Raw genomic sequence first — 27,376 nt, 5'->3', positions numbered from 1 at the left:
TAATCCTCCTGCTTTAGACTTCAGAGTAGCTGGGACTACAGGCAAATATCACCACACCCCACTAATTTTTAAATTTTTTTAGATATGAGGTCTAACTATATTGCCTATGCTGGTCTTGAACTCCTGGACTCAACCTACTCTTCTGCCTCCGCTTGAATTTACTTATAGTTTAAAAGGCATCCCCGGTTTCCCATTTTGACAATGCATACAGACATCTTTTTGATGCCTTCCTTATTTGTTTTTATCTAATTCTGTTCATGTATTCATCAACAGATAACTTATTGAGCACCTGCTGCGCACTAGGCATTTTAAGAGTTATAGAAGTGGGCTGGGCACGGCGGCTCCCTCCTGTAATCCCAGCACTTTGGGAGGCCGAGGTAGGGGCTTCGCCTGAGGTTGGGAGTTTGTGACCAGCCTGACCAATATGGTGAAACCCTGTCTGTACTGAAAATTAACAAAAATTAGCTGGGCTGTGGTGCTGCGTGCCTGTAATCCCAGCTACTCAGGAGGCTGAGGCAGGAGAATTGCTTGAAGCTGGGAGGCAGAGGTTGCAGTGAATCAAGATTGTGCCACTGCACTCCAGCCTGGGCGATAGAGGGAGACCCTGTCTCAAAAAAAAAAAAAAAAAAAAAAAAAAAAAAAAAAGTTATAGAAGTGAACAAACAGTATTCATACCCTCATAAATATAACATTTTGATGTATTATCAAGAAAGAAAAAAAAATCATTGTTAAATAGATCACATACTTTGGCTGATTCTAGAGAAGCTACATTTGTAATATTTTGAGGCTACAGGGCCAAATAATTGGCAAGAGAGACATCAGTTATGTGTGTATTTCTGTGTGGAAATCACAAGGCCTGATTCGCTGCAAGTACCTAAGGGTAATATTACTATGCCAGTTTTTACAGATGAGGAAACTGAGGTTCAGAGAGATAAGGTGGCTTGCCCAAGACTGGTACAGGGAAGAGCCAGGATTCTCAAATTCTAGTCCCCTAATTCTAAAAAACTCTGGCTTTTTCTTTCTGCTTTACTACACATTTCAGACCCAGAAACCTTCTAAGTGCAAATCTGCATATTTGTATGGGTGGTAACAAGGTTTTAGATGGAAGCACAGACTTAGTGGCTTGAAACAACACACATTTATTATCTTAAGCTTCCAGAAGTACCATCATTGTCCCTTGGACATAGCAGATGGATCAGCAAACATTCATCCAATGAAAGGTCTTTTTAAGACTACCTTTGAACCTCGTGTTCTGTCCATTCAGAATTCCCTCTTCTTACCTTTCTGTCTGGTGTCCTCCTGTTCATCCTCAAAACAAGATGCTGCTACTACTTCCTCCATAAAGCCACTCCTTATCCAGTCCTCCACGTTATTTTCTCTACTTTGTAGCAACTTCTGTTCTTGGAGGTACCAGCAATCATTGGTTCACCTATTTGCCTGACACCAGAGGGAAGTGCTCCGCTTGGATGGGTACCTACTAGGCATCTGTTGGAGGGTTACAGAAATGAATGAATGAATGAATCCGGCAAAATAGAAGATGCAGTCAACTATATATTTCGTATTTTTACAACATAATGGGCACTCATTTGATGTTATCTGTGGACGGACAAGTGAGGAATTGATTTCCTTTTTTTATAACTTAAAAATGCAGATATATAGGGATTCCATGAGATTTCTGAGCCACAGATAGATGGTAGTGGGGTGCCGTGTGGGGTGAAACTTTATGGAGGGGCAGATGTACTTTGATGAATGTTTTGGGAGGTTTGAAGGAGATGATCCAGGCTCCTCATTTTTCAAGATTACAGTCTTCTAAGGCCTGATCTGGGCTTTATCTTGATGAGATTTGAACATTTCTTAGATATACTTTATTTCCTTTGATTCTGAGATGCCTTTGATTTCAAGATGCATTATTGATATCGTAACAGTGTTGGGAGAGAAAATAGTTCTGCCATGTAATCTTTTATTGATAGGAAGACACATCCTGTTTCAGAAATGCTAAATTGTGAAAATGCGGTCATCATAAAACGGAGGAAATAAGGCAATTACGAAGAGTGTGGTCAAGTGGGGTTGATGTTGATTGGCCCTACTCCTGAGCGTTAGGAGTGCGCTTGAGTGAGGCTGCTCTTGTTCATGTGTTAAAGATGTTTTTTTTTTAGTTCTAAAATTAGAAGGGAAATGCATGCAGCAGAGACCTCTCCTGAGTCTGTCCCTGCTCTGAAAGGCTGGTGAGATTTAAAGGAAAGATAAGCCTTTTTAATCAGACAGATCTAGGTTCCATTTATTAGCTGTAAAAACTCTGGCAAGATACTCATCCTGTATTTGCCTCAGTTTCCTTCTCTGTAAAGTCAAACAACAATACTTGTCACCTCAGTTTGTTTTGAAGGTTAAATAACTTATTGCTTGTGTAGTTAGTGTCAGATATACATAATAACTATGCAATATATGCTAGCTTCACTATTTTTAAAAATTGTAGCCAGGCGCAGTGGCTCACACCTGTAATCCCAGCACTTTAGGGGGCCGAGGTGGGTGGATCACCTAAGGTCAGGAGTTCGAGACCAGCCTGGCCAACATGTGAAACCTCATCTATACTAAAAATATAAAAATTAGCTGGGTGTGGTGGCACGTGCCTGTAATCCCAGCTATTCAGGCGGCTGAGGCAGGAGACTTGCTTGAACCCAGGGTGCGGAGGTTGAAATGACCCGAGGTTACACCACTGCACTCTAGCCTAGGTGACAGAGCAAGACTCCGTTTAAAAAGAAACGATTCTGCTAGATTCATATTAGGTCATTCTTGCATTGCTGTGAAGAAATATCTGAGACTGGGTAATTTATAAAGAAAAGAGGTTTAATTGGCTCATGGTTCTGCAGGCTGTATAGGAAGCATGATGCTGGCGTCTGCTTGGCTTCTGGGGGGGGTCTCAGAAAACTTACAATCACGGTGGAAAGTAAAAGGGGGGCAGGCACATCACATGGGCCAAGCAGGAACAAGAAAGAGTGAGCAAGACACCGCCCAGTTTTAAACAACCAGATCTCATGAGAAGTCACTTACTCAGTGTGGCAAGAATAGCAACAAGGGGGTGGTGCTAATCATTAATGAGAAATTTACCTCCGTGATCCAGTTACCTCCCACCAGGCCCCACCTCCAATACTAGGGATTGTAGTTCAATATGAGATTTGGGCTGGGACACAGATCCAAACTCTATCAGACCTGTTGTTATTTGTTCTATTAAAATTGTTATTTATTCTATGAAAGCGGTTGCTTCCTCTGTAAAGTGGGATAACATTACTAGCTGTGCCTCTCACTGCTCTGGGCTGGGTGAAGATTCAGCATGATTGAAAGGGGCGATGTGGTCGATACCCATATAGGGTCTGCATGGTACCTGGTGAGCACTGGGCAATAGGGGCTTCCCGAGGGGGAGTAAACCCCTTTCCATGCAGACCCCTTTCCATCCTGGCTGCCTTTTCTTTGGATAGGGTGGAGGCTGGGACACTGGGGTGCTGCTCCCAGAAGGTGACTTCTGGGCCTTGGTTATATTCTCTGTCTGTCACTGGGACAGTGGCCAGTGGACATCAACAGAATGCCCAGCCACATGAAACATGCTGATGGAGCTGGCCTTGCTGGGAAGCCACTGGGTCAGGCCCCTGCGCTGCAGATGTCATTTCTAGTTTTGGGTTGTCACAATAATGGCAGTTGTTTATTGTATACCTGCTTTATGCTGGCATTTCTCACACTTACACGATCTCCTTTTTCCCTCGTAACAACACCCTGTTAAAAGTATCATCATCCCTGTCTTGGGGTGGTTTCCCCAAGAAGCCAACGCTGAGAAAATACTGGAGCATGAGTAGTTTATTTGGGAGGTGATCCAAGGAAACACAGGTGGAAGAATGAGGAAGTGAGACAGAAGCAAAGGAGCTGATGAAGGGCATGTTATCAGGAAGGCAGGTGGGGTTTCGTTACCCTAGGGACCTCTCGGGATTGTTAGAACCAAGGGGCAAGGACCTGGGATATTGTTTCCACCCATCCTTGTCTGAAGGCCGCACCTAGGAGCATTCATTTCCTGGCACTCCCAGCCTGCTCCTTGGTGGCTGAGAGCAAGCTCTTGGGCAGAGTGGCAGGTGTTGCTTGCAGTAAGATGCGCCTGGCCTGTAATGGCCTGTGAGAGTCCAGGCAATGTGTGTGGGCATCATCATAGTCTGCAGACATCTCCATTTTTCAGAAGAAGATACAGTGCTGGGTGCAGTGGCTCACACCTGTAATCCCAACAATTTGGGATCCACCCACCCCAAAATGGGTGGATCACCTGAGGTCAGGAGTTCAAGACCAGCCTGCCCAACATGGCGAAACCCTGTCTCTATTCAAAATACAGTAATTAGCTGGGCATAGGGGCCTGCGCCTGTATTCCCAGCTACTTGGGAGGCTTAGGCAGAATTGCTTGAACTCGGGAGGCGGAGGTTGCAGTGAGCGGAGATTGCGTCACTGCGCTCCAATCTGGGCGACAGAGCAAGAATCTGTCTCAAAAAAACAAACAAAAAAAGAAGATGATACAGGTTCCCAGAAGTGATTTTTTAACCATTCAAGATCAGCCAGCAGTTAGGTGGGAGAGCCCGTGTTGGAATGTGTCTTTCTGTCCCAAGGGCTCCCCTCCTTGCTCGGCTTGGGAAATTCCCCCAGCCCTGCACTGCAGCATGAGAGAGCAGCTGCCCAGGTGGCTGTGCACTCAGCATACTCACTGAGAGTGAACTCAGGATTGTTTGAAATGACCTTGACCCTAGGCTCCCTCAGATTTCACATTCCACACTGCGCTTCTTCCCAGAGGACCCTGAAGGAAATGTATAATTTGTGGTGGCACAGACTGGGTTGAGCCTGCTCCTGCTGGCGTGAGGAGTGGATTGCATGGCTGGTGAGGGAGCCTAGCCTGCCTCTGGGCATAGAACTCTGCCGTTTATTTGGTTGTTCTGTCCTAGGGGCCTGGAGGCTATTTCTCTGGCATTCACTTATTTTAAGATTCACAAAATTCTTAGGATGTAACTTTTTAAAATGCTGAGGATTTATTAATCACTTACAGTAGGTGGGTTCCTATGGCACCAGTACCTGGCTTTTTTCTTGTCACCTGTGAGGTTATTTGCTGAAGGTCTTATTCCTTAAGCAGCGACCGTGTCTATTTTGCTAACCAATACTTCCTTGATATTTAGCTTTTTTTTTTTTTTTTTTTTTTCAGTAAATTAGTTGATGAACAGACGCATTTTCCTGGCAGAAAATTCTCACTGTGGGAAGCTGTAGCCAGTGGAAAATAGCATGCAGTGGGCACTTGCAGGCTGTGTGTGAGGCAGGTCCTATGACATTGTGCTCACACCCAGATGATAACACTCACCCCGTTCATCTCGCCTGTTTCTGTACCCATCCCTGCCCCACCAGACTGTGAGCTCTCTATGGGCAATGCCCTTGTGTTACTCAACTCGCCCTCCTCACTGTCAGGCCCAGTGCCTGTGATCTACTCAGAGTAGGCTGTAAGACGTGCAGTCACAGTGTCATACATTTATAATCCAGCAAGACGGTGGTTCTGGTCTTCTGGGTTGTGGATCCTTCGCAGTGACCTCTGCTTTGCAGAGGAGAGACCCAAACCATCTTTGATTGTTATTATTTGAACTAACGAATGAGGCGGGGGTTGGGGCAGGACCAAAGCTAATGTCAAGCAGCCTGAGCATTGTCAGGGAGAATTCTGCAGCCTTTCTTGGCTTTCTTCTTGGGGTGGGCTTCTGCAAGGTCTCCTCTGTATCTCTCTGAACCATAGCCTATTGGATAATCCTGGGCAGGTAGAGTTAGCAGAAGGGCCCATCTCACACACATGCATGCTGGCCAGGGAGAAGAGGGATTAGGAGGAACAGCATGAGTCCAAAGTTGCCTGGCCCGAGGTTATAGATGCCTAACGCAGGGCTGATCAGGGTTGGTAGGGAGGTAGGACTTGTTTCCTAGCAGATATGGAAACTGAAAGACCTAGCAATTAGTACAAAATCCCCACGACCAGTTCAGATGGTCTCAGCATTTACATTCAGGAGAGGAGAGTTTTTGTTTTGTTTTGTTTTGTTTAAGATGCAGTCTCACTCTGTCACCCAGGCTGGAGTACAGTGTCATGACCTCGACTCACTGCAACCTCCGCCTCCTGAGTTCAAGCTGTTTCCTGCCACAGCCTCCTGAGTAGCTGGGACTACAGGTACCCACCTGGCTAATTTTTGAATTTTTAGTACAGATGGGGTTTTACCATGTTGGCCAGGCTGGTCTGGAACTGCTGACCTCAGGTGATCCAACTGCCTCGGCCTCCCAAAGTGCTAGGATTACAAACATGAGCCACCACATCTAGCCAGGATTTCACTTAACCTTTACGAACAATCAGGATATGATACCAAATGGGGTGTATATGGTCATGATCCCTAGTGCCCTGCTTAACACAGCAGATAAAGTTCTGAGCTTTGAAGTCAAGCTGTTCAGGTTTGAGTTCTGAATCTGCCCCCCAATAACCAGCTGTGTGACTTGGGAAATGTTATATAACTTCTGTGAGCTTCACTTTCCTTATCGACAATTCAGACTATCACAATTCCTTGCAGAGTTCCTTGTAGAATTTAATGAGATAATGAATGTGCCTAGGATGGGGTCTGATATATAGAAGGGTTCTTCGGAGAAACAGAACCTGTATACATAAGGGGAGATTTATTACAGGCAATTGGCTTATCCCTATAATAAGTGGAATTGATTATGGAGGCCGATTGATCCCATGCTCTGTCATCTGTAAGCTGGACAACCAGGAAAGCCAGTGGTGCAATTCAATCCTAGCCTGAAGGCCTAAAAACCAGGGGAACTGTTGGTTTAAATCCCAGTCTATATTTGAAGTTCCGAGAACCAGGAGCACCAGTGTCCAAAGGCAGAAGAAGATGCATGTCCCAGCTCAAGTAGAGAGTAAATTCGCCCTTCCTGCTACTTTTTGTTCTCTTAATATTAGGCCCTCAATGGATTGGATGATGCCCCCTCACATTGGGAAGGGTAATCTTCCTTACTCAGTCTCCTGATTTAAATGCTAATCTCTTTCAGAAACACCCTCATAGACACAATCAGAAATACTGTTTTACCAGCTATCTGGGCATCCTTTAGCTCAGTCAAATTGACACATGAAACAATAAGGGGTTGCTGTGGTTATTAGCAGTCCTGTAAGAGTTGACAAGTGGATAGATTGTCGGGCTGGGAAAGTTTGAGAAAGCTTCCTGGAAGAGGTGGAATTTCAACTGGGACCAGTTGGGCTTCAGATTGCTTAAGGGGAATAGTGTCACAAAAATATGTTTGGTCTATTCTTTAGGACCCTGATTTTCTAAGTACAGCTTCCACAGAACAGGAAAGAATTACATCAGTAAGTAGGAAAAATGTTTGCTGTGATAGTATGGGGGAAAAATTGTCCAAGCTGTAGCCAGCTGCAGATGACTCAAGAGTTTATAACATCCTCTATAAAAGGATACAAATCCCAGCATTTGTGGAGTGACTTCTGTTGAATAAAAAACACCTATTTGAGTGGCAGTAAAGAAGGGTTTATGTACCAAATGATTTATATCCCTGATTCCTGGATGGCAGCAGGAATTGCTGTCCTGACTGACAAACTGTAAGTCACAGAAAAGAATTTCAGTGGAAAAGCAGAAACGTGGGTGGTAACAAATGTGATGCTTGATGATAATATGAATTCTGGTTCACTTTAGCAGGCAGGTGCTTTAAATCTTCTGTCGCTGGTGGCAGCGGGAAATGAGAGGTTACACAGAGACCATGGGGTTGGTAGACGTTGTTCACTCGCCCCTTCAACAGATATTTATTGAGCCTCTGTGTACAGATGTTGCCATGTTCCTGCTCATATCTTTGAGTGCTTCCTGGAAGGCATTGCAGACAGTGCTGGTTCACACAGAGGGATTCCTGCATCTCAGCCTGAGACTGTGCCCTGGTTGTGTTTGGGCAGTGAGGCATGGAAGCTGGCAGGTAAATGCCCCACATTCCTTTCCCTTCAGCGGGGCAGTTCGAAGGTGTGCTCTCCACAGTCTCTCAAAAGGTCCCCAGTGGGACTGAGCCTGAGGTGCCCAAGCAGTAACCTACATAACCTTGGACAGGTTCTCCAATGTCTGAGTTTTAGCTTCTTCTAGGATGGGTGCGGGGATTAAATGAGGCAGTAATATCACTACCAACACAACTAGCTTCCATGCATTCATCCATTCCGGGGAGCCGACCATTTTTTTGCTTAGTTCTTTAATCATGTTCTCTTATTCTTGCAATGACGGCATGACGTAGGTACTTTACTTGTGGTTACTAGCTGTGCTATGAGAGTTCAGAAGTGGACAGATCGTTGGGCCGGGGACTTGGAGAAAGCTTCTTAGAAAAGGTGGAATTTCAGCTGGGACTAGACAAGTTGGGCTCCTGATAGCTTAAGAGGAATAGCGTCATAAAAATATGTTTGGTCTGTTTTCTTTTAAGTCCCTAATTTTCTAAGTACAGCTTCCACAGAACAGGAAATCCAATTTTAACGATGAGAGAACTAGGCTGGGCATGGTGGCTCAGGCCTGCAACCCCTGCGCTTTGTGAGGCTGAGGCGGGTGGATCGCCTGAGGTCAGGAGTTTGAAATCAGCCTGGCCCACGTGGTGAAACCCGTTCTCTACTAAAAATACAAAAACTTAGCTGGGCCTGGTGGCGCATGCCTACTTGGGAGGCTGAAGCAGGAGAATCGCTTGAACCCGGGAGACGGGGGTTGCAGTGAGCAGAGATTCTGCCTCTGCACTCCAGCACTCCAGCCTGGGTGACACAGTGAGACTCTGTTTCAAAAAAAAAAAAAAAAAAGCGACAACTAAAGTATGAAAGAATAAATAATTCATCAAAGATTTGTAATTAGATTCTAACCCAGATGCGTTTGTTCTAGGGGCCAACATTTAATAAGTCATACTTTTAGAGTATAGGATGTAGCAAGGAAGCTGTCACCATCATCATCATCGTCATCATCCAGTGCCCAGCACATAGTAGGTGACCCATATTTACGGAATAAAAAAATAACAAATGAATGAACATTAGTCCTTTAAGACTGTGAACTTTCTTTTGTTCTTCGTTCTGTCTTTAGGCAGCAAGAGCAGTCTCTGCGACAGAGTAGTTCCCTGCTTCTAAGAAAATCATGGTAATGGAAATGTATGCTTTGTTTCAGCATTACAAAAAAAAAAAAAAAGTACCAGAAATAAAATGGCCTTAATATAGGAATGGTATTTATCTTCAGGTATTGAGATAATAATTGATTTTCATTTTATGCCTTAATATCTTTTCTGATGAACCTGGATTAATTTCTTAACTGGAAAGAAATAATCTCCATTTGTATAAAAAATCAGTCTCAAAGCATCAAATGAGTCTCCAAGTGCCATGGGTGAGATATGGAAATAGACGTAGCTGTTAACCTACTTTGAGGGAGTTCAGAGTCAAGGCAGCAGGATGTGAACTGACTTTGGTGTCACACCTCACACAGCTCTTTCACACTCCATCTCTCCAGAGGTTCACGATGGTCTAGTGACGTAGGCCAGGCAGGGATTAGTGGCCTCATTTCATAAACCTGAGGGCTAAAGAGGCTCCCTGACAAGGGTGAAGCTCTGCGTGGGGGTGGAGCTGGGACTGGAACTTTTGATGTTAGGCCCAGTGGCCTTCCCCCTGACCCCAGCAGCCTCTCATGAAGACCCACAGAAGGAACGGGACAAGACTGGAGGTAGGTGGGTACATCACGGACTCATGGGACAGCATCTGTATGATTTATGCAGAGGAAGCCGAGCTTGGAGTTTTTTAGAACACCCAGAACAGGATCTTAGTTCTGCCACACACTGTCTTGGACACATTATTTCATATCCTGTGAGTTTCTATTTTTTCATCTATAAATCTGGCCCAGTGTCTCCCTTGTGTGAGTCCAGTTGGCACCAAGGAGGTGGGAATTCTGCAAGAGTAGCTGTCGATGGTCATCATACTTGTGCTGTCTGTGTGCAGGGCTTTCATTTTCCTGACCTGTGTTGATACTCGTTGGTGTTCATAAATTAATATTCCCGTGGGAATTAGGCAGTTTTTGCTGAGTAGGAAAAACTTCAGAATTTCAGAGGCTTGTTTGACAGCAGATCTGTATCTTCATGCTCAGGGATCTGTGGGTTGGTTGTGGTTTGGCTGATCTCGCCTGTGCGTGGCTGGTTCATGCTGGACTTGTGGTTAGGTTCACATCTACTCCACATGTCTTTGATCTGAGTTCAGACTAAAAGGCAGCAACAGACAGTGGCCGTGGAGACGTATTCCTTTTGTGGTGCATCATAGTGGGGAAAGAGGGATGGACTTGGGACCAGCACACTGTTGCTTCTAGCCACATTTCACTGGCTAAAGCAAATCAGTGATCCAGTCCAGAATCCAGTGAGACAGGGAAGCAAACACCACTCGCTCTAGTGGGAAGTACACAAAGTCCCATGCCAAAGGGCAGAAATATATAGTGCATATATAGTCATGTTGGAAGTGAAGAACTGGGAATACTCATCCAGCCTACCATCCTAACTCAGCTGGCCCACTTGGGTGAAGCAAGAAAAGCAACAGAATAACAAACTGAGGAGTAGGCTGGGGGAGGAACTGAGTATATATGAAAGTATATTATTTTTTGTAAGCATGTGCTTCATAAATTTGGGTTCTGGAGGTAAATATTATAGGAAGACCATGATCTTAGATTCTGAAGGAGAGCATATGCGTAGCCTTTGCCAGTACCACACTGTCTTGATTTCTGTCGCTTTGTAGCTTTCAAAGTCAGGAAATAGGAGTCCAACATTGTTCTTCATTTTTAAGATTGTTTTGGCTATCCTGAGTCCATTGCATTTCCATGTGGATTTTAAGATAAGCTTGTCAGTTCCCTGTCTAATTTAAATTTGTGATTCAGTGCTCAGGAAGATTCAATTGCTGTTGGCATCTAAGTTTGAAGGAAGTGTTATTTATTATAAATAAATCTGTTTATTTATAATAAATAAATATTTATTAATATCATTGTGCCGGGCATTGCAGTCGGTGCTGCAACATACACTAGTAAACAAATCCAAACACAGTCTTTGTGCCCATGTAGCTTATAACTGAATCAAATTAGCAGATATTAATCAATCTTTACATTAAAAACTGAGATGAATGCCATTGTTTAATCTGAAGGTGCAGAGTTTCTCTGAGAGTATAACATTTAAGGAAGTACAGGAGTTACCTAGACCCAGAAGATGAGAGAGGAAGCCTCCCAGGCAGAGATAACAGCATGGGCTGAGGGCCTGTGGTGAAATGACTGCAGCATGTTCCAGGATCTAAGAAAATGTTCTATGGCTGCAGCATTGTGCCTGGTGGACAGGTAAGGTCAGAGAGGTGGGCAAGAGTCAGAACGTGTTTAATGGTTTGGATTTTTATTCTGAAGCACTGACAAGCTATTGAGGGAAGTTAAGCCAGGGGTGGAGAGTTGAGAGACGTCACAATCAAGTTTGTGTTTTCAAAACTGTGTTCTTCATATCATTCGATTGTTCAGTGTCAGTCTTATTTGGATCTGGGTTTTAAGAAAACACTTGTTAGAAACAACATTTTTGACACTGATGAGACTATTAGGAATTTGAACATTGTGTGAATATTCGACGATATCAAGGAGTTACTGCCATCTTTTTTAGGTATGGTAGTGGTTTTACAGTGATATTTTTTTCCAAAGACCTTATCTTGGAAATCCATACTATAATATTTATGACTGGAGTGATAAAATGTCTGGAAATTTCCTTGAAATAATACGGCATGGGTGGGAAGGATGAGGGTTTGGATGGGGTAGGTATGATTATGGGTTAATGTGATTGGACTGGTTGATGGGTTCAGGAGATAGGGGATACACTTCTCTGTTTTTGTGTCTGTACACAATTCCCTGTAATAAAAGGTAAAAAACAACAACAACAACAACAACCACAAAAAAGTATTCTGCTTTCAGCATGGAAGACTAGATTTCAGAGGGAGAAATGGTGATCAGGGGAGATCAGTTAGGAGGCAGTTGCAGAGGCCCAGGTAAGAATGATGGAGGCATCGTCCAGGGCTGGACAAGTGGAGGTGGGGAGAGAGAAGTGGAAAGATCTTTAGGAAGTAAAGTAGACATGAATTGGGGATGGATTGGATATGGGAGTGCGGGTGATGGTGGAACCGAGATGTCTCTCTGTTATTGTCCCTAGATGGAGATGCCACACTGAACTAGGAATCCCTGGACAATAACCAAGGAGGTCCCTTGGCTCCACTTATTTTTATACCCCCACCTCTGTTTCTCTCCATTCTGCAAATATTGAAGCTGTTCCCTTATGTAACATCCTTTATCCCAGACTTCCTGTGCTCTGTGCACTCAGCAATTAATTAAGCTTGGGTATGCATGAATTAATTAAAATCCTCTCCCAGGTTCAGAGGGGCTGTCCTGAAATATGTATATTCATCTATATCTGCCTTCTTCCTGGAACTGGTTTCCTTTGCGGGGTGAACACTTTTGTTTTCTCATGGGCACAGAGCTGCAGGTGTCTGTCTGTCTGTCTGTTGCATCCGTCAGCACACTTTAATTTTATGTTTAGGAGCCTAGGTCTAGAGAAGTTAATGACTTGTAAATTGCTCTCCAATGTAGAGCTAGAAATAGAATGCTGGAAGGATTCCTGAGCTTGCAAAGGGATTCGATGATGGAGGTATCAGCCCCACCATAGGGAGCTGAAATAGTAGTTTCCTTCATATTCCTGGACAGCCACTCTGTGGTGCAAGAACATTCCTGACAAAGGTGCAGCCTCCAAATGAAATCTCACGTTGGTCTGAGACAATGTCTTCTGCCCAGTTTTACTGGATGACTCTTGCCATCTTTTTTTCCTGCCCCTTATCCAGGTCATTTTCTGATGTGACAGCTGAGACATGAGATCTTCAGCCTCCAGGCTCTCCAGTTTTTCGTCAAGAGATTCACTATGGAATCGGTGAGTGGTCTGTAGCCCATCCTATCCAGAGAACCTGGCCTGGGAGATACAGAGGGATTCTTCTTGGGAGTTAAAATGCAGCATTTAATCAAACACAGGCACTGGAATCTAACAGAGACCGCTGGCACAACTGTTAGCAGAGAATAGATCTCTAGCATTTGTAGAGGTGCAGACGGTCTACTGTGTTTTCTGTCACATTATCCATTGCCTTTATTTAGAAGGAAAGTTGTCTGGGTAGTGGTGCCTATAAGAAGTCAAGAGTAGCAACAACAGTGACACCATCAATAATATAAGGTGCTATAGGAATCCACTGCATTTTAGGTTCTTTAAAAACATTTCAGGCCAGGCACAGTGGCTCATGCCTGTAATCCCAGCACTTTGGGAGGCTGAGGCGGGTGGATTGTTTGAGGTCAGGAGTTCAAGACCAGCCTGACCAACATGGTGAAACCTTGTCTCTACTAAAATACAAAAATTAGCTGGGCATGGTGGCAGGTGCCTGTAATCTCAGCTACTTGGGAGGCTGGGGCAGGAGAATCACTTGAACTCAGGAGGTAGAGGTTGCAGTGAGCCGAGATTGCACTGCTGCACTGCAGCCTGGGTGACAAGAGTGAGACTCCCTCTCAAAAATAAAAATTAAAATTAAAATTAAAAATAAATAAAATAAAATTTCATGTACTCTACCCAACAATCCTGCCAAGTAAGAATTTGTACATTCATTTTCCAGTTAAAGAACTTGCCCAGCTAGATAGAAGTCAATTTTCCCTGACTGTAAGACCCATGCCTTTTTTTTTCTATGCCATGTTACCTCTTGGGAGAGGTAGAGGTATGATTTATTCCATTTTGCAGCTGGGAATCCTGAGGGCTGATGTAGGGACACCTGATGAAGAGTCTAAGGAGCCTGGCCTTAGTAGATGGAGGTCTGTGTTAGAGGGTGATAAAACATGGGACTGGACAGGAAGAACCATGAAAAGCTAGGCAGGGAAATCTTGTAGAGTCTGAGAAGCTTAAAATTAGCAGGGTGACTGGCACAGGGGTGACCTGTTGGGGCTAGGGTTTCTAAGAATTCCATGTGTTGGCAAGTGTGTGGGTGCTAGAAGAGGTGGTTGAATCCTGGCCCTGGCACCGACTTGCTGTGTGATCTCACACAACTCACTGTGTGATCTCACACAACTCACTGACTTTCTCTGTTTTTTTTTCTCTTTTCTTATCTATGAAAAAGGGGTAATATTTATGTTTCAGATTTTTTTGCGTAGTTTAGGAAAAATACATGGTCAAATGTCTTATGTAAAGTAAGCACAGAGGGCATTGTAATCACATCAATTTTTAGGATGAAAATGGTTTTTAAAGGATGATAAGGTAAGCAAAAGTGTCCTAAATGGGTGGGCCCGGTGAGGGGCTGGAGGCAGAGAGGCTTTTGATGTAATCCAGACATGATACTGCCTTCCACGGTAAACGAAGCTTTACTTTTATTTTCAAAATTTGTTTATTATAGGATTACTGCTGGAGTTGGAATTCTGGATCCATGGTTTTGTAGTTGTTATGCGACCTTTGTTTTTTTCTAAGTCAAGAGTTCAGCACAAAATGGCATTCGTTTTGCAGGTATCTTTTTAGCTGACATTAATTATAATTGTAATAACTCAGTACATTATTAGAAGTAGTTTTTGCTGGCAATGACATAAAGTCTAAAAGAACATTGGCTTAGAGAAGTGTCTCTCTTACCTAAAAGTTCAGGTACTAGTAGTACAGATTTTCTACAGCAATTTGTGGGAGACCTGGGCTTTTTCTCTCATTCATCTGTCATATGAGCCTCCATTCCCAAGGTCACCTCATGGCCCCATTTTAGCTGCTTCTGCTCTAGCCATCACATCTAACAGCAGGAAGAAAGAACGAGAAGGAGAAAGGCAGGTCCCATCCTTTAAGGATGTTTCCTGGAAGTTGTACCTCCTGCTCCTGCTTACATTCTATTGGCCAGAATTTAGTTCTCTGGCTAAATTTTGCAGCAGAGAAGGCTGGGAAGTGTAGTCTTTATTCTGCAAGACTGTGTGCTTACCACATTGAGAGTTGTTACTATAGAAGAAGAGAACCAATATTGGAGGACAAATCTTTCCTTGCCATGCTAATAATTCTTGAAAGATTCTGCTGAGACGATAGGCTTGGCAGCCAGCCAGCTGGAGTTTGAATGCTGGATCCATGGTTTCATAGTTATGTGACCTTGGAAAAGCTGCTTAACTCCTCTGTGCCTCAGCTTCTTCCTGTTCTCTCCTATTTTATACAGACTTATAAGGGTTGTTGTGAGTACTAGTTAAGGTAAAGCACTTGGAACAGTGCCTGGCACAAGATAAGTGCTATATAAGTTTTAGCTGTTATCACTACTACTGTTGGTACCGGTATCTCTCTAGTGCTTCTACCACTGTCACTTCTGCTGTGACTACTGCTGCTTTTGTTACCATTGTTACTATTCATACTTTCACTCTTACCATGACTGCTGCTTCTACTGATACTCCTACTACAGCTTCTACTGTTACTTCTGCTGCTGCTAGCACTGCTGTGACTACTTCTGCTTCTCTTGTACTACTATTACTACTGCACCATTATTATTTTTAAATTGTATACTCATAGCATGGTAAGTGCTACTTTTCCCAATAGAAGATGAGAGTCAGAGAGGATAGTAACTTGTCAAATGCCATCCATGGTCTACCCTTGGGTGGGCAGGAGGTAGCGACTTGAAGGGAGCCTAGGGCAGGTTTCTGTGATTCTGCTAATGTGCTGTTTCCTGATCTGGGTGATGGTTCCTGATCTGGGTGATGGTTCATGAGTGTAGAAGTTCCTTGCATAACACACTTATGACAGAGACAATTTTGTGTATGTATCTTTATATTTCAATAAAAACATGTCATGTAGCTTTAAAGTGGTAGAGCATGAGTGAAACCTACACTTACCTGATTCCAAAGCCTGTGCTTTTAGCTATAACACAAGGCCAGCACCTTTATTTCTATGCCTGATTGATTCATTCATCTAACTTGTATTGATAACTGCTTATTATTTATGTGCCAGGAGCCTGGCTAGGATGCCTGGGATACAAAGGTGCATGCTGTAGACAACATCCTGCCCTCATGGGGCTTCCTATCAAGAGGAAAAGGAAAGAGGTAAATACCATTCAGATTAGCAGCCACCAGGTTAGGTTCAGTGTGGGATGCCCTGGGCCCACAGGAGGGGCATGGAAGCTTACCCAGCCCCACAGGCTGCATCTGCTAAAATAACATAGATATGTCTTTCCACCAACTCCTTTGATGGGGAAAAAGTTCCCATATCAGTGAGTAAGCTGACCACAGAAGGGCTACATAAAGAAATACAAAGCAGTTCCCTCCATCCCTTGCTTAATCGGCACTAAGAAGGGGTCAGCTTTTCTTGTCGTGTTTTCACTGTCACAGTTGTGCACCTACCTGGTGTTCCATGAGGTAGACAAGTGCTCGCTCTTGTGAGTTCAATAGAAGACAAGGGAATTGCAGGAGCAGAGACTTCACTTACCTACTATGTATACAGGGACCTCTAATTTAAAATAAATATGTGGGTTGGGCACGGTAGCTCACGCCTGTAATCCCAGCACTTTGGGAGGCCAAGGCGTGTGGATCACCTGATGCCAAGAGTTTGAGACCAGCATGGCCAACATGGTGAAACCCTGTCTCTACAAAATACAAAAATTAGCCAGGCCTGGTGGTGGGTGCCTGTAGTCCCAGCTGCTTGGGAGGCTGAGGCAGGAGAATCACTTGAACCCCAGAGGCAGAGGTTTCAGTGAGCCAGGATTGTGCCACTGCACTGCAGCCTGGGCAACAAAGCGGGACTCTGTCTCAACAACAACAGCGACAACAAAATTCTCATAAAGTAAATACGTGAATGCAATGAATGAATAAAATCACAGTCCACAGCAATGCAGTTGTCATCCCTGGGAAAACTCAATTCCAAGGGAATAAAGAATAAGACCAGTTTCCTTTATTCACCCCAAAGACCATCAAGGAGAAAGGAGCACGGCACATGGAAGTGGAATGGAATTCTGAATTCTGATCTAGCAGTAGAAATCAGCTGGCCTTATGTTCATGTTTTTCTCCATATGTAGAAACAGAATGACCTAAACTTTAGACCCTCCTAAACCAAGCCCATGAAAAACCTCTGTGCCTCCCCCTCCCTCTTTTGCCTTTCCAAATGTCAAGCAGACGCCCTGTCATTATCATGCCGCCGGCTGTCAGCCCAAATTGAATTTCCCTGAGCCCAGCTGATGTCCCTTTTTGGCTGCAGGGCAGGGGTCAGGAACGCATGCTGCACATGGACGGGAAGCGTGTCCCGGGAGCTGAACACAGAAGGCTGACCTCTCAACTCTGCGTTTCTAACATAGTTGGAAGGGTTAGGAAGCCTTAGGATTTCTGGATGTAAAAGAAAAAGAAATGGGTTTTAGAAAAACAGTATTGAAGTTCTGCTGCGAAAGCCCTTTCAAAATAATTGAGTCTATTTAAAATTCAACTGGTTATTTCACAGCATTGACTTTACCTCAATTAGACACATAAAGGAAGGAAGGTTCTGGTGAAACTGGGAGATGGGAAATGATGATCCTGGTGTCTTCCTCCCACCCTTTGTTTTTCCCTTCCCGCCTTTAAAATGTATTAAGTAGAGACTGTGTGCCAGGTCCTACGCTAAATCCTGGGAAGTACATGAATAAGACTCATTGCAAAGCCTCCTTGAGCTTATCCTTCATTTGTTTTTAGAAAATGTATTCATTCTACAAATGTTTCCTGAGCACTTGATTTGCTCAAGTCTCTTAGTAGAGATAAAATACATGGTTCTTCCTCTTACTACATGTATACTTTTTAGAAAAAAATCACTTTTCTGGTGACCTACTATGTGCAAGGAACTGCGCCAGCTGCCAGGATACCAAGGGAAACAAAAACATCTGCTCTGATGGAGCTAAACGACTACAAAATGTCCCATTAGTTGCCTAGGACTGCCGTGGCAAAGTACCACAAACTTGGCGGCTTAAAGCAACAGAAATAGGATAGGCGCAGTGGCTCACGCCTGTAATTCCAGCACTTTGGGAGGCTGACGTGGGCAGATCACCTGAGGTGAGGAGTTCAAGATCAGCCTGGCTAACATGCTGAAATCCCATCTCTACTAAAAGTACAAAATTAGCTGGGTGTGGTGGTGGGCACCTGTAATCCCAGCTACTCAGGAGGCTGAAGCAGGAGACTCACTTGAACCCAGGAAGCAGAGAGGTTGTAGTAAGCTGGGATTGCGCCACTGCACTCCAGCCTGGGTGACAGAGTAAGACTCTGTCTCCAAAACAACAACAACAACAACAACAACAACAACAACAAAAACAGAAATATATCATCTCATAGTTTGGAGGCCAGAAGTTCAAGATGAAGGTGTTGGCAGAGTCGTGCTCCCTCAGGAACCAGTGGGGGAGAATCCTTCCTTGCCCTTCCTGGCTTCTGGTGTCCAGCAGTCCTTGATGTTCCTTGGCTGGCAGCCTCATCACGCCAGTTCCTGCCTATGTTGTCCTGTGGTATTCTGCCTGTGTGCCTCTCTTCTCTCTTATAAGGACAGCAGTCATACTGGGTTGCAGAACTGCCCTTCTCCCATGTGACCTCATCCTAATCACCACCTTAATGATATCTGCAAAGACCCCATTTCCAAATGAGTCCACATGCCTGGATGAGGGGTGGCCAAGAGCTCTACTTTTTGCAAAAGGACACAGTTCAACCCATTCCAAACATATGTAATGTTAGAAAGCGCCCACAGCCTGGTGCCTGGTGGGCCCTGAGGATGTGTTATTGCCTTCCCTTCCTTTCCACTTCACCTCTGCGTCTAAAGGGTGAGCACCTTGAGGGCAGGAACTCTGTGTTACTCTGAGTGCTTCCAGCTTTCTTGCCAGGGAAGTGAAATGGATGTTTTCCTTGTGCTTTGGCAGGGACATTCTTACGTGGTCCCTGGTTGATGGGAAAGGCTCTTTCTTGCTACTGTCATTAGTTTTTGTTTCTTCTGCCGATGGTTAATGAGGGAGTCATGGGGAAAGAATACCTTGATTGGAAAGCTGGGCCTGATAGTTAAAATGGTAAGCCAAGTTTCTCTCCTGGTTCTGCTGTTTGCTAGTCATGTGAGCTTGGGTACATTTCCTACTCTCACTGACTCCAGGCATCTCATCTGTACCCCCTAGGAGTCTTTTTATTTGTTTTGAGACGGAGTCTCACTCTGTTACCCAGGCTGGAGTGCAGTGGTGAGATCTTGGCTCACTGCAATCTCCACCTCCCAGGTTCCAGCGATTCTTGTGCCTCAGCCTCCCGAGTAGCAGGGATTACAGGTGTGCGCCACCATGTGTGTCTAATTTTTGTATTTTTAGTAGCGATAGGGTTTCACTATGTTGGTCAGGCTGGTCTCAAACTCCTGATCTCAAGTGATCCTTCTGCCTTGGGATCCCAAAGTGCTGGGATTACAGGTATGAGCCACTATGCTTGGCCTTCCCATGAGTCTCTGTGAGGGCCAGGTGGGATCAAATGTTTGAAAGAGTGTCAGGCCCACAGTAAATGTTTGGTGCTTGTTTGGGGGAGTATTCCAAGACATTTAGTACCTTCCAGGGAGAGGGGCTTGCCTGGACCATTCAGCTCATTCCCCTCAATGAAGACTCTTGGTCACTGATTAGCACCATTGACTGTCAGAACATTTCCTTGTGATTTTCCTGAGGAAAGTTTTTCAGTAGTATGGAAAATAGCGGTTGCACTGAGATGTCCATTAGAGCGTCATTTAAAATGATTACGAACAATGATTGTTCCAAACAAGATACATGATTGTTCCAAACAAGATAAAATCTTGCTGTACAATAGGCAGTCGGTTAACAAATTAGGGGTAGAAGGATGAAAAACAAATTAGGGTAAAATAATGCAGCCATTAAAAAGAAGGTAAGTTATGAGAATGCTCATGATAAAACTGTCATGTTAAAAAAAAGAAAGGTTTATTTTTGAGGAAATGACTTAATTTCTCTGTACCTCGATGCCATAGTTTGGATATTTGACTCTTTTTTCTTTTTCTTTGAGACGGAGTTTCACTCTTGTTACCCAGGCTGGAGTGCAATGGCGCTATCTCGGCTCACCGCAACCTCCGCCTCCTGGGTTCAGGCAATTCTCCTGCCTCAGCCTCCTGAGTAGCTGGGATTACAGGCACGTGCCACCATGCCCAGCTAGTTTTTTGTATTTTTAGTAGAGACGGGGTTTCACCATGTTGCCAAGGATGGTCTCGATTTCTTGACCACCCGCCTCAGCCTCCCAAAGTGCTGGGATTACAGGTTTGAGCCACCGCGCCCGGCACTGATATTTGACCCTTCTAGTCCTCCTGTTGAAATGTGATCCCCACTGTTGAAGGTGGGGCCTGATGGGAAGTGTTTGGGTTATGGAGGCAGATCCCTCATGAATGAGTTCTCACTCTGTTAAGTTCCCGTGACAGCTGCTTGTTTAAAAGATCCTAGCACCTCCTCCGCCTCCTTCTCTCACCATCTGATCTCTGCACGTATTGGCTCCCCTTTCCCTTCTGCCAGGGGTGGAAGCAAACTGAGGCCCTCACCAGAAGCAGATGCTGGCACCATGCTTCTTGTACAACCTGCAGAACCATGAGCCAAATAAACCTCTTTTCTTTATAAATTACCCAGCCTCAGTTTTTGCATTAGAGCAGGACAAATGGACCGAGACACTTATCTTCCTTGTCTGTAAAATGGAGATGGTAACAGTACTTTCCTCATACACAGGATTCTTTTGAGAATTAAGTGGGATAATACGTCTAAAGCACATAAACAGTACTTGGCACATATGAGGTGCTCACTAAATGCTAATTGTTATTGTTAGTTATTCATCATATGGTCTAAACCATGTGTAAAATGTTCATAGAAAAAGAGTAGAATAAGTAACACAGATGAATACACACACCTTTTCCCTATTAGATATCTTATTCAAAGGAACTTTATTCTGTAAGCAAACATTGCACAGCTTCTCTGTATCAAGCACTCTGACAGCCTGAAAGGCAGCAGGTCTCCTTTTAGGAGTGTGTATGAGAATCCCTTTTGGAGGCCTTTTAAAAAACACAGATGCTTAGAGATGCTGATTCAATAGATGTGTGGTGATCCCAGACATCTGCAGTCTTAAAAAATATTCCACAAATGATTTTGACTCTTAAGGTTGATATATAAGTTACAGTCCTTCCCCTCAAGAAGTTTGCAAACCAGATGAGAAGATGGGACAAGCAGTGGCATGAGGCAGAATGTAAGTGCTATAGATTAGGGGCTCCCAGCCCCGGCTCCCCATGTACAACTTTGCAAAAACGAAGATGGTTTTTCTTGTGTGTACCTCTAAATGTGGAATCAGACGCCCAGGGCAAAGCATTTCCAGGGGTTCTGGTGATCACCCTGGTAGGGGACCATGGGTGAGGACTGTGTGTGCTTCCTGTTTGAGAGAATCCAGTGGGGGTCCCTCTGGCCTGGGATTGTCACAGGAGCTCCTTCTAAAGAGGTATAATGTGCTGTCTAAGAATACATTATTATAACTACTGTACTGGACTGAAATTGCCTTTAGATATCCGTTTCCCCGGACATACTCTGAGTGTCTTGAAGGCAGGAAGCATGCATGCTTTGGTCAGCCTTGTGATGGTGCCTCTGTGTCTCATCTTGGCGTTGACCTCTCCTGGCCCCCAGGTGCAGCAGGCTAGATTCAGAACCAAAGTTTTTCCAAAGCCATTTTCTCAAAACCACGAGAACTGATACATTTTCTCTGGCTGGTGGTAGTTGAATGCTTTTAAAAAATCTTTATTTTTATATATTTTAATTTTGGTGAAGTACACATAACATAAAAATTACTATCGTCAGCTATTTTTAAGAGCAATGGCATTAAGTATGTTGACATTGTTGTGCAACCATTGCCGCCAAATCCATCTCCAGAATTATTTTCATCTTACAAAACTGAAATTCTGTGCCCATCAAATTACAACTCCTCCTCTCTCCCCTCCCCTTGCATGCCTGGAAACCACCAACTACTTTCTGTCGGTATGAATTTGACTACTCTAGGTATCTTACATAGGTGAACTCATACATTATTTGTCTTTTTGTTACTGCCTTACTCAACTTAGTATAATGTCCTCAAGGTTCATCCCTATTGTAGCATCTATCAGGATTTCCTTCATTTTTAAGGCTGAATAACATTCCATTGTATGTACCTATCACATGTCGTTTATCCATTCATCTGTGGATGAATACGTGGGTGCTGCTACCTTTTGTTTGTTATGAATAATGCTTCTATGAACATGGGTATACAAATATCTCCAGATCCTGCTTTCAGTTGGGTTGGGGGTGGGGATAAATACCCAGAAGTGGAATTGCCAGATCATGTAGTAATTCTACATTTACATTTTTGAGGACCTGCCAGGCTGTTTTCCATAGAGGCTGCATCAATGTACTGCACATTCCCACCAATAGTGCACAAGAATTCCCATTTCTCTGTATCATCACCAATGCTTGTTATTTTCTGTTTTTTTGTGATAGTAGCCATTTTAGTAGGTATGAATGCTTTTAACTGGTGGTTGCCTTTAGTGAGGACATTCCATTTTCAGCTTTGCATTTCATTTAGGTCGTGTGGCCCAATTAAATAATCTCCAAGGGTTTATTTAAGCCCTATACACTGAGAGTGCAGACCTAAATAATACATGCATGGTACCTGCCTTCAAGGCACTCAGAGTATGTCAGGGGAAATAGATATCTAACAGGTAATTTCGTTCTATGGTTAATGTCATCGTGTATTCTTAGATAGCATATTATGCCTTAAATACAGTTGAACATTCCAGGAAATCTTGACTTAGTTTGGTGCTGTAGTGTAAAACACATGAGTACATCATTCAGGCAATCTGAGATTCCTGGAATGTTTAGGCTGGAAGGGACTTTTGGTACCTTCCAATAGAACTTTCTGTGAAATGGAAATGTTCTGTGTCTGCCACATGAGGCTTTTGAGCACTTAAAATGTGCCTAGGGTTGGGTTTGGTGGCTCATACCTGTAATCCTAACACTTTAGGAGGCTGAGGTGGGCAGATCAGGAGGTCAGGAGTTCGAGACCAGCCTGACCAACATGATGAAACCCTGCCTCTAATAAAAATACAAAAATGAGCTGGGCATAGTGGCATGCGCCTGTAATCCTAACTACTCAGGAGGCTGAGGCAGGAGAATCGCTTGAATCCAGGAGGTGGAGGTTGCAGTGAGCTGAAATCGTGCCACTGCACTCCAGCCTGGGCGACATAGCGAGATTCCGTCTCAAAAATAAATAAATAAATAAATAAATAAATAAATAAACAAGTCTAGTGCAACCGAGAAACAAATTATAAAGTTCATATAATTTTAGTGAATGGTTTAAGTTGAAGTTAGCTGTAAGTAGTGGCTACTGTGTGAGACAGCGAGGTAATAGCATTCTTAGCTGATTCTCATGCTTGAATATGCATGTGAGTTACCTGGGGAGCTGTTAAAAAGCAGATTCTCTCACTTGAACCTGGGAGGTGGAGGTTGCAGTGAGCCGAGATGGCGCCACTACACTCTAGCCTGGGCAACAAGGCGAGACTGTGTCTCAAAAACAACAACAACAAAAAACAGATTCTCAGGCCCTTCCTTTAGTGTTTCTAATTCCTTAAGTTGTAGTAGGGTCAAGGAACTGTATTTTAACAACGACCGCAGGTGATTCTTATGAGGTTGCAGTTTGAGAAATGCCAAATATTGTGGTTTTCAAGCTTTTGCATCCTCAGAATATTTTCTTCAAATGGAAGCTTAAAGCCTGGGCAACATAATGGGACCCCATCTCTACAAAAAAAAAACCCCTAAAAATATTAGCTGGGTATGATGGTGTACACCTATAGTCCCAGCTAGTTGGGAGGCTGAGGTGGGAGAATCGCTTAAGCCTGGAAGGTTGAGGCTGCAGTGAGCTGCTGTTGTGCCACTGCACTCCAGCCTAAGCAATGGAAGGAGACCCTCTCTCAGGAAAAAAAAAAAAAAAAAAGAAAAGAAAAAAAGCAAAAAGAGAGAGAGAGAAAAGAAAAAAAAGAAAACTAAAGAGAGAGCCCAGTGTATAGAACAGAGAGTAGAGTTGTCCCAGCTTAGGTAGGTCAGGCTCTACCAGAACTTTATACGTTTTAAGGGACCAAACTTTACCCTCTCTGGGGAAGGAACTGGGGTTTCTTGGAGTATAATTTGTACGACTCTAACCTAGCACAAGCACATCACTTTATTAATCTTAAAACCTGTGAAATGCAAAATAAGATTTGGTTTTATAATACCTGTAAACATGCCAGAACCAATTACAAACCACAGGTACCTCTGGAAATGCAAGTTGAAGCAGAAACACAAGTAGTGCATTAGTCAGCCATTTTTCCCCTTGTCCTGGACTTTAACCAGTCATCTTGGTGTCACATGGTGGAACTGCAGAGTAGTAATTAAAAACACGGCCTGTCTGACCTGGATGTGAATTCAGTTTCCACCCTAGAGCTTCCTGGCTCGTCCTAGGCAAGTTTCCTCATCTGCAAAATGGGTATAACAGTAACTTCTACTGGAGACAATGTAAAACCCAGCACTTGGCGCTAAGTATTCATTATTGTAACCACAACAGTGACAACAATAATACTAATAGCTAATACTCACAGAGCATTTAACATGAGCCAGGCACTTTCTTCTAAGCACTTGCTGTTTATTAACTCATTCAGTCCTTACAACAACCTTGTGAGTAGATAGTATTGTTATTTCCTTTGTAAAGACAAGCTAAAGATCACAGAGGTCTGGACAATTATTTAAGGCCACATGACTGGTTAATGGCGGAAGTGGAACTCGGTTGCAGGGAATCTGGCCCTGGAGCCTGCAGTTTTCACTTTTCCTCCCTGTGATATTATATTATCCCCAGGCTCTAAGGAAAGCCTGTTAAGATGATCCTTCCATTCCCTCCCCTCAGCCCTAGCTCTAAATCTCAAAGCTTTGGAATTAATCTGTAAGTCAACTCAGCTTCCACGAAGCATCTGACCCAGTTGATCACTCCCTCCCTCTAAAAACACTGTTTTCTTTTGGCTTCCATGACACCAAGCCGGCTTGGATTTCTTCTTGTGACTCTACCCTCTCGGCCTCTCAGTTGGGTACCCCTTGCTCCAAATTACCTCAAAATATTTTTGAAGATGTCTGTATGCAAATTATATAGACATACAAATTGTATTATACGCTTTCAAATTATATCTCTAGCTGAATCTGTCCTCTGAGTTCCAGACTTGATGACGCCTAATTAATATCCCCACTTGGAAGTCTAGCAGGTGTCTCAAACTTACTATTTCCAACATGGATTAATGTCCTCACTCCTACAGGAGGTCATGCTGCACCCCTGGTTACAGCCACCACTGACCTCCAAGACTCCTGCCCATTTTACTTAGAATGAAATTCAGATTTCTTACTGTGGCCTATAAAGACTAGCATGATCTAGCCCCTGCCTACCTTTGTACCCTCCTTTGCCCCCACCCCATTTCCCCAAGAGGCTTCAGCACACTGACCTTCTTTCTGTTACTCACACTCAGCAAATGCGATCCTGTCTCAGGACTCTACTTCATGCTCTTCTCTGCCTGCAGGGCCTTGTTCCTGTACCTCCTGTTCCCCACTCCCTGGTCTTCATATCCTGGAGTCTCAGCTTAAATGCTGTGTCCTCAGGCGGATCCTCCTAGCCACTCTAGGCTTATTCGCTTTAATTGCTCCCTGTATGTTTTCTTCTGAGCACTTGTAACAATGTGGAATTGTTTGTTCTTTTGTGTTTGTCTGCCATCCCCACCAGACTATAGGCTCCCAATGGTCAAGGTCAGTGATGGCTGCTTATCCAGTAAAGTTACTCCAGTGCTGGGCCGAGAGCCTGGTACACAGATGTTCAGTAAATATGTAGTGTTGTTGAAATCAAATCAATTGCCACTGCTAAGTCAACCAGGAGTATAAAATACCAGTTCTAGGCTTGTTATTTGTAGAATCCTTTCACGGACTAGAGAGTTTTCATATATGTATGCAAGTGGTTAAAACATTGGTTGGGACTTTTTTTTTTTTTCCTAAGATGGAGTCTCACTCTGTTACCCAGGCTGGAGTGCAGTGGTGTGATCTCGGTTCACTGCAATCTCCACCACCTGGGTTCAAGCAATTCTCCTGCCTCATCCTTCCGAGTAGGTGGGATTGTAGGTGTGTGCCACCATGCTCCGCTAATTTTTGTATTTTGAGTAGGGATGAGGTTTTGCCTTGTTAGCCAGCCTGGTCTCAAACTCCTGACCTCAAGTGATCTGCTCACCTTGGCCTCCCAAAGTATAGGGATTACAGGCATGAGCCACCATACCCACCAGACCTGGGCTTTTTTATGGGCCTTGGTCTCCATTTTCACATTTCTTCTTCCTGGGTCATTCAGAGTGTTAGGACTTACTGAGATACTCTTAGGAAAAACAGCAGTCTTGGATGCCCAATCCATATGAAAGTACATTTGATTTCGGTTTAAAATGGAAACTCTGAGCTAATGCATTTTACAGATTTGAGTAGAGAACAGTTTTCTCTGTTTTTAAGAAAATAAAGAACAAAATGTGGGATAACTTTGTGTGAGTTACCATAGTGTCACAAGCTCCTGAAAGGGGTTCTCTGCAAATATTTGCAGTTTGGTGCTTATAAACAACTACAAAGGTTTTCCTGAGAGTTGATAACACAACAAGGATGTCATTCCACAGTGCAAACATGCTTGCCAAGCTGAAGTGTGGAGTGACTGTTTTTGGCTGAACCACGAACCTGAAAGTGAAGGTTTACAAAGTTACTGCAGACAGGTCATTAGCACGACTGGCTGCAGTGAGCTCCCTAAGTCTTCATAGCTGCTGCCTTTTCATCAGCAGCGAGATAATTGACTGTTAGACTCCCAAGCCACAGACCACGGCAGAGGTGAGTCCTCTAGTCTAGCTGTTTCTGCAGGGTGAGGTACAGTTGTCAGAAGTTCCCAAACAGTGTGAGTTTGGTAAGAGGAGACTGGAAATGGAGTTTTCACCAGTAAAACATCGCGTAGCAATTATCTACAGGGTGCAGAGTGCGCTCAGCTCTGTGTTGACAGGCATGTGGGCCGAGGCCACGATCCGAATTTTCTGTGCCCAGCTCTGTTCTCATCAGGACAGGGTGTGGGAATGGGGGCAGGCAGAGCTCCAAACTATGGAATTGATGATGCTGGTAACATGTGGTCAGCACAGTTTCAGTTTTGAGTGATAGAAACCCAACTCAGGTTGCCTTAGCAAGAAGGGAATGTACCGGCTCAGGTAAGAGAGGAGTTCAGGG

General features: G+C 44.0%; 1 protein-coding gene across 4 annotated transcripts in view; it reads left to right on the top strand.

The window, feature by feature from the left end:
• The window catches only part of ASAP1 (ArfGAP with SH3 domain, ankyrin repeat and PH domain 1), a 417,488-nt gene that overhangs the window by 32,074 nt on the left and 358,038 nt on the right, over positions 1-27,376 (top strand). For all 4 annotated transcript variants that reach the window (XM_074387136.1, XM_074387137.1, XM_074387138.1 and 1 more), the window contains exon 2: positions 12,926-13,011. In XM_074387136.1, the coding sequence (XP_074243237.1) occupies positions 12,953-13,011 (59 nt within the window). In that variant the 5' untranslated portion in view covers positions 12,926-12,952. The remainder of the gene's footprint in view (positions 1-12,925; positions 13,012-27,376) is intronic.

Source organism: Saimiri boliviensis, chromosome 15 (genome assembly GCF_048565385.1).
Source record: "Saimiri boliviensis isolate mSaiBol1 chromosome 15, mSaiBol1.pri, whole genome shotgun sequence".
Lineage (NCBI taxonomy): Eukaryota > Metazoa > Chordata > Mammalia > Primates > Cebidae > Saimiri > Saimiri boliviensis.
The sequence above is the reverse complement of the archived record's forward strand: the minus strand, read 5'-3'. Positions and strand labels throughout refer to the sequence as shown.